This window comes from Podarcis muralis, chromosome 2, assembly GCF_964188315.1.
Source record: "Podarcis muralis chromosome 2, rPodMur119.hap1.1, whole genome shotgun sequence".
NCBI lineage: Eukaryota > Metazoa > Chordata > Lepidosauria > Squamata > Lacertidae > Podarcis > Podarcis muralis.
In genome coordinates, this window is record NC_135656.1 from 118,738,448 (window position 1) to 118,750,157 (window position 11,710).

The following is an 11,710-nucleotide window of genomic DNA, read 5'->3' on the forward strand; positions in this document are numbered from 1 at the left end:
AGGAAACACTCCCACCAGGAAAAGTTCAAGTGTAAGGGAGTTGGGCAGTCGGGGTGGGCCTGGTCTGGGCAAGCGGTTCAAGCAGTGGCGGCGACTTGGGCCCTGTACTGTGGGTGCCCAGCATGTGCATGCAACGCCACAACATCATGACATCAAGCAGGCTCTGGTGCAGGCCCAGGGCCCAGCCCAGTTTCTAATGGGGCAATGGAGTGCCAGTGGTAAGCTGGTAGAACCTGGCAGTGGCCGTCGTGCAACCGCAGCAGTAGGAGGTCGTGGCCGGACACCCACAGAAAAAATAAATGTGGTTGCCTGGGCTCCCAGGATCCCCTGCAGTTGGTGCCCTTGAGTTCAAATGAGGAGGGTCTGGCATCTCAGAATTGGGAGCTAGATCTGAGAGTTTTCACAAGCATGTTTTCCCCAACTACTACCCCTGCACATGAATATTCATAAACTGTTTAGGGTGTTGTAGAGCTGCTGCTTCTTTCCTTTGTAATTATCAAAATCATAGTGATTTTCTTCTATCTTCTCAACTGAGCTCCAGAGACTTCTCCACGAAGCGCAGTTGAGTGCACTGAAGTAAACATGAGAATCAAGAGCAATATGAGGCAACATCTTGCATTTGGCAAAGACTTGGGTATAAATGCCTTTTGTTCCAATGAGAGTTTGGGTAGGAATTTAGGTCAGGTGAATTGGACAATGAAGGTGTGAGGTTGACTTCTATCCCCTTCAAATATGAAGCTCCATCCACATTAGGAAAGCAAGTTTGGCTTCATCAAGTAATTCTCTGAGATGAGCAGTCACAAGGAAGGGAGCTGTTCCAGAACGGGATTGCTCCTGCTGCTGCTGCCGCTGTTGCTGCTGCTGCTGCCTTACGTGGAATGTGGAGTGAAGGTGAAATGCCCCTTGACTCTGGAGAGAGATGAGCTAGACCCATTCAGTTATTCCAGACCAGGAGACCACCTCATTGGTGGGGTCATCTCTGCCACAATGGCTATATTTATTCCACACACTTTCAAGGAGTCTCCCTCTACCAGCTTTAGACGGTAAGTCATTTTATGGAATGGGGTTAGAGATGTTCCTTTAGCTACCAAATGCATGAGTCCCAATTCCCAGGCTCTCTCCTACTCAGAGGCCTGTGGCGAAAGGGCTTCATTCTTGGCTTCGTAAGTGGAAATGACCAGGGCACCTTCTGCATTGCTGCTCTTCGTTGTCCACCCCCCTAAATTGCAATCAATACTATGAACTTCAGCAACACGGTAGCCTGAAATAACTGAAGGAAACCGTTGTAAATATCTTCTAGATTTCCTCTATACTGAGCATTCAGTCTGATTATTTTTCTATTTACTTTCTATTGCGCATTTGTACTGATTATTTGCATCCAGCAACAAACCGCAGGTAGGGAAGGTTTCAAAAGATATGTTCCAAAGGAACCCTCCAATATTATGACACTGCAAAGTAAAAATAGGAAAAAATAGGAAAGCATGGAAATGGGGAAACTACAGAAAGGTCACCTTCATTTCTCTGGCAGACTTGTCCACCTCTGCTGCTTTTGCTAAGCAGAGCTCTGTCCATGGATGGGCTCCTGTGGAAGGGGAAGGAGCTCAGTTTCCTCCTCCTCCACCAACAGAATTTTGTGAGGAAGCTGCAAATTGTAGTTCTGGAAACAGTTTGAGGAAATGGTCAGAAAGCTCTTGGGTTTCAAGGGGGATGTTGAAGGACCTGGGTCCCTACCTCCAAAAATGAATGGTGGAGCAGGATCAGCCAGAGGGCTAATGCTGTCAAACTTCTACTAAAGTTCGGCCTGTTTATATATATATAGAAATAAACAATTGTTTAAAAAGAAATGTAGCAAAATTCCAGGAACTTCCATTCAGTGAAGAAAACTTGGGTGCATCTTAAGCAACAATATGAATGCTATGAAGGGCAAGGCTGCTGTGAAAGGACATCACTCAGACACAGACATGGCACATTTTTGCTTTTTAAAACTTAATGATTTTGTTTTATTAACCTGGAAATTCTAGGGTGGGGTTATTTGTGTCTAAAGCTGTGATGACCCCTAGGATTTACAGCATAAACGGTTGTTATCACTGATTTCAAATCAAGTGAAGAGAACCACACACTCAGAGGACCCCCAGAGCACATCAAGAGCACAAGGGGAGGAAGAGAGAGCAATAGATGTTCTATGTCATTTAATAAGCCTTTTAAAAATCTTTTCTCTCCTTTTTAAAATGAATTTTTATTGGTTTTACGTAATTTTATACATTTTAACTTACAACATTTCAAAACATTACCAGTGTCATTTTATCCCTGCCAATGATTTTAACTGTTTACATAAAGTCTTTTATCTTCTTACAGTATCTCTGTACCTATTATACCTAACATAAAAGCTTCTGGTTTTTTAACAAAGGTTTTTTTAAAACATTTTCTTTAACTCATTATATATGATTTCCCAGAAAGCTTTTACCACCTCACAAGACCACCACATATAATAGAAGGTACCCTCTTTTCCTAAAAACCTTTTATCTCTTATGGTTCTTAGAAAGTCTCTGCATGTCTAATTCCATCATGAAAAATTCCCTCTACTTTAGTTTTGTTTTCCAAGGGATAATGGGTTGTGATTGAACAAGGCTTTCCCACCACTCAGGCATCATCAAGTGGGGATTGGCTGAAAACTTCTGAATCTGGATCAGTGTAAGCATGATTAAATTCTAGAAATTGGATCCAGGACTTTATATTATCCTTAGAAGCTTGTCCAAGTAAAGCAAGAGTTGGAAGTGATATATTCACTGAATGCTGGAGGATATGATGTGATTTGTGCATTCTTGCAGGAAAGCAGGAGCAAGGTACTGGCTGCTCCTGTCCTTCTTCTTTGCCATTCAAGAGATCAACCAGAATCCCAGGCTCTTGCCCAACATCACTCTGGGCTACAATATCTATGAGAACTTTTTTCATGGAAGGATAACGTATGAAGCTTTGGTAGACCTGGTCTCTTCTAGACAGGCGAATGTTCCAAACTATAACTGCGGAGAAAAGAATAACTTGATTGCTGTTCTTGAAGGGGCTGACTCTGACTCTGAGAACTCCATCCAGATTTCAAGCATGTTGGGCATCTATAAAATGCCACAGGTAGGAATGGAGATGGTGGGATCATCTGACTGAGGTTCTCAGGGATGAAAGTGTTGGGTAGTATCAACTCAGAATGAGGAAGACATAGGAGGTCAAGGGATTGAAGAAAGGAGATAAGGAATGGTCAGATGAATTGCTGTGATCTTGTTGATACAACCTGTCTTTCCTCCCTTCCATTTGTGTCAAATGTTGGTGTGTGTGTGTGTGTGTGTGTGTGTGTGTGTGTGTGTGTGTGTGTGCCTGTGCATATAAAATGGGAAGGAAGGGAACTTCACTGGTATTAGTGGCCATGCCAATAAAAATGGGATAAAGCAGCTAAGTTTCCCCTGAGAGAAACCGTGATATTTTGTTTATTAATTGAAAACATTTATAACCCACTCAATAAATAAAAAACCTTTTAGCAGTGCACAATATAAAACAGTAACAAAATTGTTGAAATATATGTACCGTATAATACGATTAAATTAGAAGGATAAAAGCATATTTAAAAAGTTGAAAACAGGAACTGAGGGAATACATAAACATAAAAATGGGATCGAGTTTTATGTGCCAAGGAAAGTTTGGGCAAAAAAAGTGTGTATTTACAAAACAGATATATGTTATTGGGGGTAAGAATTATTTCAGCTTTGATCCCAAACATTGCAAGCCAACAGTCGATCTTTTCTTGCCAGGTCAACTACGCCTTTGGCTCCCATGTTCTGAATGACAAGAGGCAGTTCCCCTTTTTCTATAGGACGGTCCCCAAAGAAGACACCATATACCCAGCAATTGTCAAGCTGCTCCATCACTTCAGATGGAAGTTCATTGGTCTCATTGCTCCAGACACTGAAAACGGAGAGATGTTCATGAAGACATTGCCACCCCTGCTATTAGAGAGTGGAATTTGTGTTGCCATCTCACTAAGCATTCCACAATTTAATAGATTAAATTTGACAGTCAAAGTTCCTCAATTAGAAAAGTGGGGACAAGTCCATGTATTTCTTTATTATGTAGAATATATTTATTTCTGGATGGGAATAAAAGCCACTGGAATGATATTTGACCAGCTGGTCAAACCCACTGCAGGGAAAGTCTTGATCACAACATCTATGTGGGATTTGAGTGTGGACTTAGCTGAGTTAATCTACAGTGGTTTAGATATCAAACATTTCCACAGTATTCTTTCTTTCTCTATTGGGGCAAAGAAATGGGCAAAATATGATTATATGGCTGCCTTTTTCTTTGCAATCAAGCAGTTTTGGGAGGAAGCTTTTACTTGTTCCTATACAGAGCATACATTGTCAGTGAAAAGCTGGACAAGATGCAGAGAAAGAGAGGAACTGGAGATGCTGCCCCAAGACCATCTGGAAAGACTCTTATCTCTAAACAGCTACAGGATTTACAACACTGCCCAAGCTGTGGCCCGTTCCTTAAATGCTGCATATTCCTCCAGATCTAAGTGGAGGTTGAAGGACAATCTGGAATTTCAAAGGCTACAGCCATGGCAGGTATTTCCTTTCTTATCAATGACATCTCAGCCAAACATGACAATCAGTTCCTGAATGGTTGCCTTGGAGATTGTCTGAGAACTTGGGGGATGTATTGGGGAGGGGAAGTTTTGAAAACCCCTTTGTGAAGTGCCCTGAATTGGATCCTTTCTATCCCCCATCAGATTATAGTCTCTCTAGTATCAGTTCCTACCACTGGCCTAATCTCTTCTTTGCCTTGCAGTGGCCCATTGACCCCCACTCCTCCATTAGAAATCCCTTGGGCAGGGAAGATGGCATTGCACAGGCTCTCTCCCAAAGCCTTCTTCCCTCCTGTTTATTGTGATATTTTGGCACCAACTGAGCTCCACTGAGCTCTATCCTTTGTCCAAAGATTGTGTGTGTTGATGGAGCCTGTATTAAGTGCCTGAGTGACTCATGTTCTCATTACGATAGAGTTTAATACATGTGTACATTTGTCATATTTCTGGTTTATTTATATTCTGATTCCATTAATATGCAGAGGCAGGAAGTTTATTCAAGAAAACGGCATACAACTCAGCAACACCTCCCAATCAGTCTGGCCCCTATAGGGCAGTTGCCAGAACTGAAGGGACCTGCCTTCTGCCATTTCTAAGGCACCTCTGGTCTCTGTTCCAACCTCTTCATTCTCCTGCATGTTCTTGGAGACCAGGGAGGAGGGGAGCCTGTCTCAGCAGGAGAGAAAGAGTCCTTGGATTCTCCAGCAGCCTCGTGACCCCTCTCCTGTGCTCCCAGTCACTGACTCTCCCTGCTCACTAAACCCTGTTGCCCCTTCAGCATCCAGCCCCTCATTGCAGTCTTCTTCCTCTGAGCTCACCTCAGTGTCCCACCACCAATGCCCTGGCTCTGAGCCTACCTCCCCTGGGGGTTCCCTGGCTGGTGCTTCCCACCAAACTGCCCAACCAGTCCCTGACACTCTGTAGCCAATCCCAAATGAGAGCAGATCCAAGCATGAAATGTGCAGAGTTGAATAGTCAGTGTTGTTTCCCCTATATGTGACCCTTTTCTCTGCCATTTTAGCTCCACTCTTTCCTGGGAGATGCCCAGTTTTACAATTCTTCAATGGACGGAGTGTATTTGGATGAGAACGGGGAACTGGCAGCTGACTTGGACATTGTGAACTGGATGGTGTTTCCAAATCGGTCCCTTCTTAGAGACAGGATTGGGAGCATCAATAGGCAGAAATCCCTAGACCTAAAGTGCACCATCGACCAGAATGCCACTGTGTGTCCCAAATGGCTCAACAAGGTGGGGAAAATAATATGTTTTATTAGATTTCCCATCCGATAAGTTCAAATCATGTTTTGTGTCACACTGCCTTCAAATGCTTCTTGTATTCCTTGAAAATCTAACTGTGGGTCCCTGTGAAACTCTGTATATGCATGAATCAGCTACTATGGGAGTGTAATTTCAAGGTGGCTGTTTTAGTAACTAGATGATGCAGCCACTGGTTTCCCCCTTCCCCTCTCATATTTAAACCATTTAAAACTTAAAATCTGTAAGAGAATGTGGCTTTTAGCAGCCTCAGTGCTGGCAATATTTCCTGAAATGCTCCTGTAAATCCATGTTCTATGGAACAACTTCCAGAAAAGTGTGCAATAGATTTGTTTGCAAAAAGAGATGGACTCCTAACTTGAACCCTTCTAGGAAATTTAACTATGGGTCTCAAATGAATAAAGTTTAGCTACCTCTGATTAATACAGTGATCATGACACTTTATCATGTACAAGGGGGGAAACTGAAACAGAGCTGAGCAACAGGGGAAGGGAAGCAAAAGGAACTAGGGCTTGGATCAAACAGGGGCACGTTCTCATGAGAGGTTTTGCTGCAATAAAGTAGTGTATAAATATGGCTCAAAATAATTAAACAAAATATTGTTATCATCCTTAACACATCAGCCTTAACACGTTTTCCTTGATGCCCCTTTATGCTCAGCCCCTGCCTACTTCCAGGTGTGTGGAAAGTTGCCAGCCTGGATTCTTCAAGGTAGTTCAGGAAGGAATGCTGCTCTGCTGCTATGACTGCGTTCCCTGTGCGGAAGGAACAATGGCCACTCAGGAAGGTGGGTGACACCAGAAGAAAGACCTGCCCTTGGGGAAGAGGACAAAGGACCTTTCTGGTGTCCACAGTTTATTAAAGGGGAGTTCTAGAACTGATGTACTGCTACAACACAACTGGGCATTTTCCCCATTGGGTGTTCATATATGCTGTATTGACAGGATCAATGACAATTGGAAGCCTACACAGAGTGGGAGAAAATCCTGGGATGTGGGAATTTGACATTACTTTGACGGTTAGTCAAACTTGGCAGAAGAGGCACCATGAACTCCCGGATGATTGTCAGGCACAAATGTTTCATACAGTTGAGTCGAACGAGGTCCCTTTTGAGTGTCATCTTAGAAGCTTTTGGCCTCGGGACCCTTATCCTAACATGGACATCCTTTCTGGAAAAGGGTTACCATGGCTTAAAATTCTTTTATTCCTGTCAGAAATATTATTGAGGGCCTTGTGATTCCCTTAGTATGTGGAATCCTCTCCCCAGTGTTTTTACCACCAATTGAAGACATTCCAATTGCCTCAGGTTTTCCTGTCCCGTAATATTATTAATACCAAAAAATGCTCTCCCCGGTTATATGTAATTATTTTTATTGAATATAGTTAGGTTTCCTTTTAGTGGAGACCACTTTGGTATTACTTTTTGTTAATGAAAAACAGTACATAAGGCAATAAAGTTGATATTCCTTGTGTTCATTCCAGATGCAGAGCGTTGCACCAGGTGTCCAGAAGATCAGCATCCAAACAAGGCCAGAGATCAATGTTTCTACAAGATCATCACCTTCCTGGCTTATGAAGAACCTTTGGGGATCTTCCTAGCTTCCTTTGTGCTGTTCTTATCCTTAACCACGTGTGTTGTGCTAGGAATATTCATTATATTCCGAGAAACTCCCATAGTCAAAGCCAATAACAGGGACCTCTCCTATATCCTCCTCACCTCCCTCTTGCTTTGCTTTCTGTCCTCCTTTCTTTTTATTGGCCACCCAAGGAAAGTGACCTGTCTTCTCCGACAAATGGCCTTCAGCATCATCTTCTCAGTTGCCATCTCTTCTGTGTTGGCCAAAACCATCACTGTGGTGCTGGCCTTCCTGGCCACAAAGCCAGGAAACACAATGAGGAGATGGCTGGGGAAGAGTCTGGCCAACTCCATTGTCATTTCCTGTTCCATTGTCCAAGTTGTCATCTGTATCATCTGGCTGGGAATCTCTCCACCCTTCCCAGAGTCTGACATGAGCTCCCAGGCTGGAGAGATCATCCTACAGTGCAATGAAGGGTCTATTGCCATGTTTTATGGTGTCCTTGGCTACATGGGCTTCCTGGCCTCCATCTGCTTCACAGTGGCTTTCTTAGCTAGGAAGCTGCCTGGGGCCTTCAATGAGGCCAAGCTGATCACCTTCAGCATGCTGGTCTTTTGCAGCGTTTGGGTCTCCTTTGTGCCCACCTATCTGAGCACAAAGGGGAAATACATGGTAGCTGTGCAGGTCTTCTCTATCTTGGCCTCCAGTGCTGGGCTTCTGGGCTGCATCTTCTTTCCCAAGTGCTACATAATTGTACTCAGGCCTGATCTGAACACAAAGGAGCATCTGACAACAAAAGCTGGTTCTTAAATTACTCATTTTTGACAACTGTTATCCAGCACAGCAATGATGAAAAAGACATACCTGCCTTGCAAATGTTGCTTTAGATTTAAAGGCATGTTTATGGCTCCATTTCTGATGGTTACGTTTCAAACTTTTAAGAAGTGTCTAAATGTATAAATTTTATTTTTAATTGTGCTATTTTTACTTGGAAAGCTGAATGTCTCTTAAAATTCAGGTTCTTTGGCACTTCCTGCATTTCAAAATATTGCTTTAATAGGAAAATTGATTAGGACTGCTAAAACAAATAGAGTAAAAAAGCGGATTTCAGAGTGAAATCTTTCGATTCAGGAACAGTTAACAAAGGGCATGGAAACATTATTTACAGATATATAGATATATAGACCACAATGGGAGGATTCTTAGGAGTGGTGAATACACCTGGTAGGAATAATTTATACCTTATTGCAAAGAGTCATTTAAAACATGTTAAACTTTGAGGTATGGATTGCTCTTCATTGTAGATAGAATTAATATCTGTATTTTCCTTCACAAACTTTATGTTTAAAATACTGAGATAATTGTGCCCTAATAAATCTGTTGCTCTTCAAGGTGCCTCAAGACTTAGTTCCTTTTGAGCTAGTGAGAAATGCGAGAATGTTATGGATATTAGGAAAGGATATATTGATTAAGTATCATCCTGCCTTCACTCATGCTAGTGAGTGTTGTAGGAGGGCAGATTCCCCTGAATATAGCAGGAAGCTAGTTTCCAGATTCATTTGAATCTGTTTAGTTAAGTAATCCAATCTGTCTTGCCCCAATGGATTATTCCTGGTGTCCCCTTTTATCCCTCTTAAAAGAATAAAGGGACATGTTGTTGTTTAGTCGTTTAGTCGTGTCCGACTCTTTGTGACCCCATGGACCAGAGCACGCCAGGCCCTCCTGTCTTCCACTGCCTCCCGCAGTTTGGTCAGACTCATGTTTGTAGCTTCGAGAACACTGTCCAATCATCTCGTCCTCTCTCGTCCCCTTCTCCTTGTGCCTCCATCTTTCCCAACATCAGGGTCTTTTCCAGGGAGTCTTGTCTTCTCATGAGGTGGCCAAAGTATTGGAGCCTCAGCTTCAGGAACTGTCCTTCCAGTGAGCACTCAGGGCTGATTTCCTTCAGAATGGATAGGTTTGATCTTCTTGCAGTCCATGGGACTCTCAAGAGTCTCCTCCAGCACCATAATTCAAAAGCATCAATTCTTTGGCGATCAGCCTTCTTTATGGTCCAGCTCTCACTTCCATACATCACTACTGGGAAAACCATGACTTTAACTATACAGACCTTTGTTGGCAAGGTGATGTCTCTGCTTTTTAAGACGCTGTCTAGGGACATGAGTCTTTCCTTAAAAGTAACAAGATTACTCACATTCAGTTCAGTTTGATCGCTGAAAGGCAGGCTTTAGCTAGTAGTTAACAAACTATGAGTTCATCTCATATGGAGATTGAGCTCATGTGATGCTGGCTGAGAGCCAGCAGACAGCAAAATTACATTAAGAGAACAAAATGGCTGCAGGAGAGCAGCATGGCAGCGAGAGAGAGACAAAATGGCTGTAGGTTCTGGATGAGCGTCTGACCTGTGGTTGCAGGACTGCATCAGCTTCCTTTGTCACTGAGGAGTAGATCTCGGGGAGACTCCAACCTAACAATGTCTTTATCCCTTCTCGACAGGTCAGCCCATTCTCCATAGTCAGCACTAAAATCCAAAGGATATTTCAAAGCATGTTTCAAAATCCCTCCCAAGTTAAAAGCCCCCACCACTCCAAACTCCCCCTGGCCCAAAGCCAGATCCCAAAAGCCAGAACATCCCTGCATAAGGGGATCTTTCCAACTTTCCTTCTCCAATCCAAGCGGGGCTCCATCTCTCCAATTCTGACTTTCTCCAGATTCGGTCTTCAAAGACAACAGCTTATGTTCATACAAGGCCTAGGCTCTCTCCCCTTGTATTACTTGAGGTTCAACAACAACCTCCTCCTTTGTCTTCTCCACACCTTGCCATGTCAAAGCAGATTCCTGGGTCGGTTCCTGAATAGTTTCTGTATAAGTATTCACTTTTTGTCCCACATCAATCCTTCTTTGTCCAAAACTGTCAGTTATAGTAATCATCGCATCCATCTTCTCATGAAGCTGTTCCAATAAGGCACTTGTTTTGCAAAAAGCAATCACTAAGGCTTCTTGTGTCCACATTCTTGTTCAAGGTCAATGTCTAATTCTCACGATCTTTAATCTCTGCAGCTGGTGAATTCCCCAGCTCCACTCCTGCAACAGTTTCAAAAGCTCCCTCTAGGGGAAACAATTTCTATTTGTATCCGTCCTTTTAAAAGCAGGTCCAGCAACAAAGTTAACAAAGTTAATTTCGATTTTCAAATATTTTGCTCCTTTTAAGTGCAAAAGGAAACATTGGAATCAATATGTTTCTCTTATTTCACTATCTGTCAACATACGTTTTATTCACAGTCAATGAACTTTCCCAAAACGTCAGTCTTCCTGGCAGCCCGTTCCCAGGTTCAAAACGGTGGTAATTTATCTTTCTTCACTCTCCCTCCTGCAGGCTTAAACAATCTAAACTTTCCCCCGTCTTCTCCTGCTTCCAAGGGGGGTTTAGTGATTTCAGCCAATAGAGATTTAATCCTTTATAAAAAACTTTCCAAACTTTAGCTTGCAATGTCTTTGCTTCAATCTATTTACAAAAGCGGAAGGCGGACTTCCTGTTTGGAACCTTCCCGCTTCGGTGCCAAATTAAAAATGTTTAATAATCCAATTTTCCGTTCTACTCACGGGTAGTTGTTTAAAGTCCAATTGTCCACAGGAAAAAGTCAGCGCTCTCCGGCAATAGCAATGTGGCTTCAGTCCGTGAATGCCCTATTCTTATCCTTAACCACATGTGTTGTGCTTGGAATATTCATTATATTCCGAGAAACTCCCATAGTCAAAGCCAACAACCAGAACCTCTCCTATATCCTCCTCATCTCCCTCCTGCTTTCTTTTTTGTCCTCCTTGCTCTTCATTGGAAGGCCAAGGAAAGTGACCTGTCTTTTCCGACAAATGGCCTTCAGCATCATCTTCTCAGTTGCCATCTCTTCAGTGTTGGCAAAAACCATCACTGTGGTGCTAGCCTTCCTGGCCACAAAGCCAGGAAACACGATGAGGAGATGGCTGGGAAAGAATCTAGCCAACTCCATTGTTATTTCCTGTTCCACTGTCCAAGCTGTCATCTGCACCATCTGGCTGGGGGCCTCTCCACCCTTCCCAGAGTCTGACATGCATTCCCATTCCAGAGAGATCATCCTACATTGCAATGAAGGGTCTGTTTCCATGTTTTATGGTGTCCTTGGCTACATGGGTTTCCTGGCTGCCATCTGCTTCACGGCGGCTTTCTTGGCCAGGAAGCTGCCTGGG

The 11,710-nt window shown here is 43.1% G+C and overlaps 1 protein-coding gene across 1 annotated transcript; it reads left to right on the plus strand.

Moving 5' to 3' along the window:
* The first annotated feature begins 789 nt into the window (after window positions 1–789).
* LOC114591119 (vomeronasal type-2 receptor 26-like) lies at window positions 790–8,296 on the plus strand. Its single transcript, XM_077923601.1, has 6 exons — window positions 790–1,043; window positions 2,829–3,126; window positions 3,798–4,613; window positions 5,655–5,882; window positions 6,570–6,696; window positions 7,392–8,296. The coding sequence occupies exons 1-6, from the start codon at window positions 790–792 to the stop codon at window positions 8,294–8,296; spliced, it is 2,628 nt and encodes an 875-aa protein (XP_077779727.1).
* The last annotated feature ends 3,414 nt before the right edge of the window (window positions 8,297–11,710 follow it).

Bases quoted from the DNA above. Each gene is read 5' to 3' on its own strand.
- LOC114591119 (XM_077923601.1), top strand. From the start codon at position 790: ATGAGCAGTCACAAGGAAGGGAGCTGTTCCAGAACGGGATTGCTCCTG. The intron at 3,127-3,797 runs GTAGGAATGGAG...TTTTCTTGCCAG, and splicing joins GCATCTATAAAATGCCACAG to GTCAACTACGCCTTTGGCTC. The intron at 6,697-7,391 runs GTGGGTGACACC...TGTTCATTCCAG, and splicing joins AACAATGGCCACTCAGGAAG to ATGCAGAGCGTTGCACCAGG.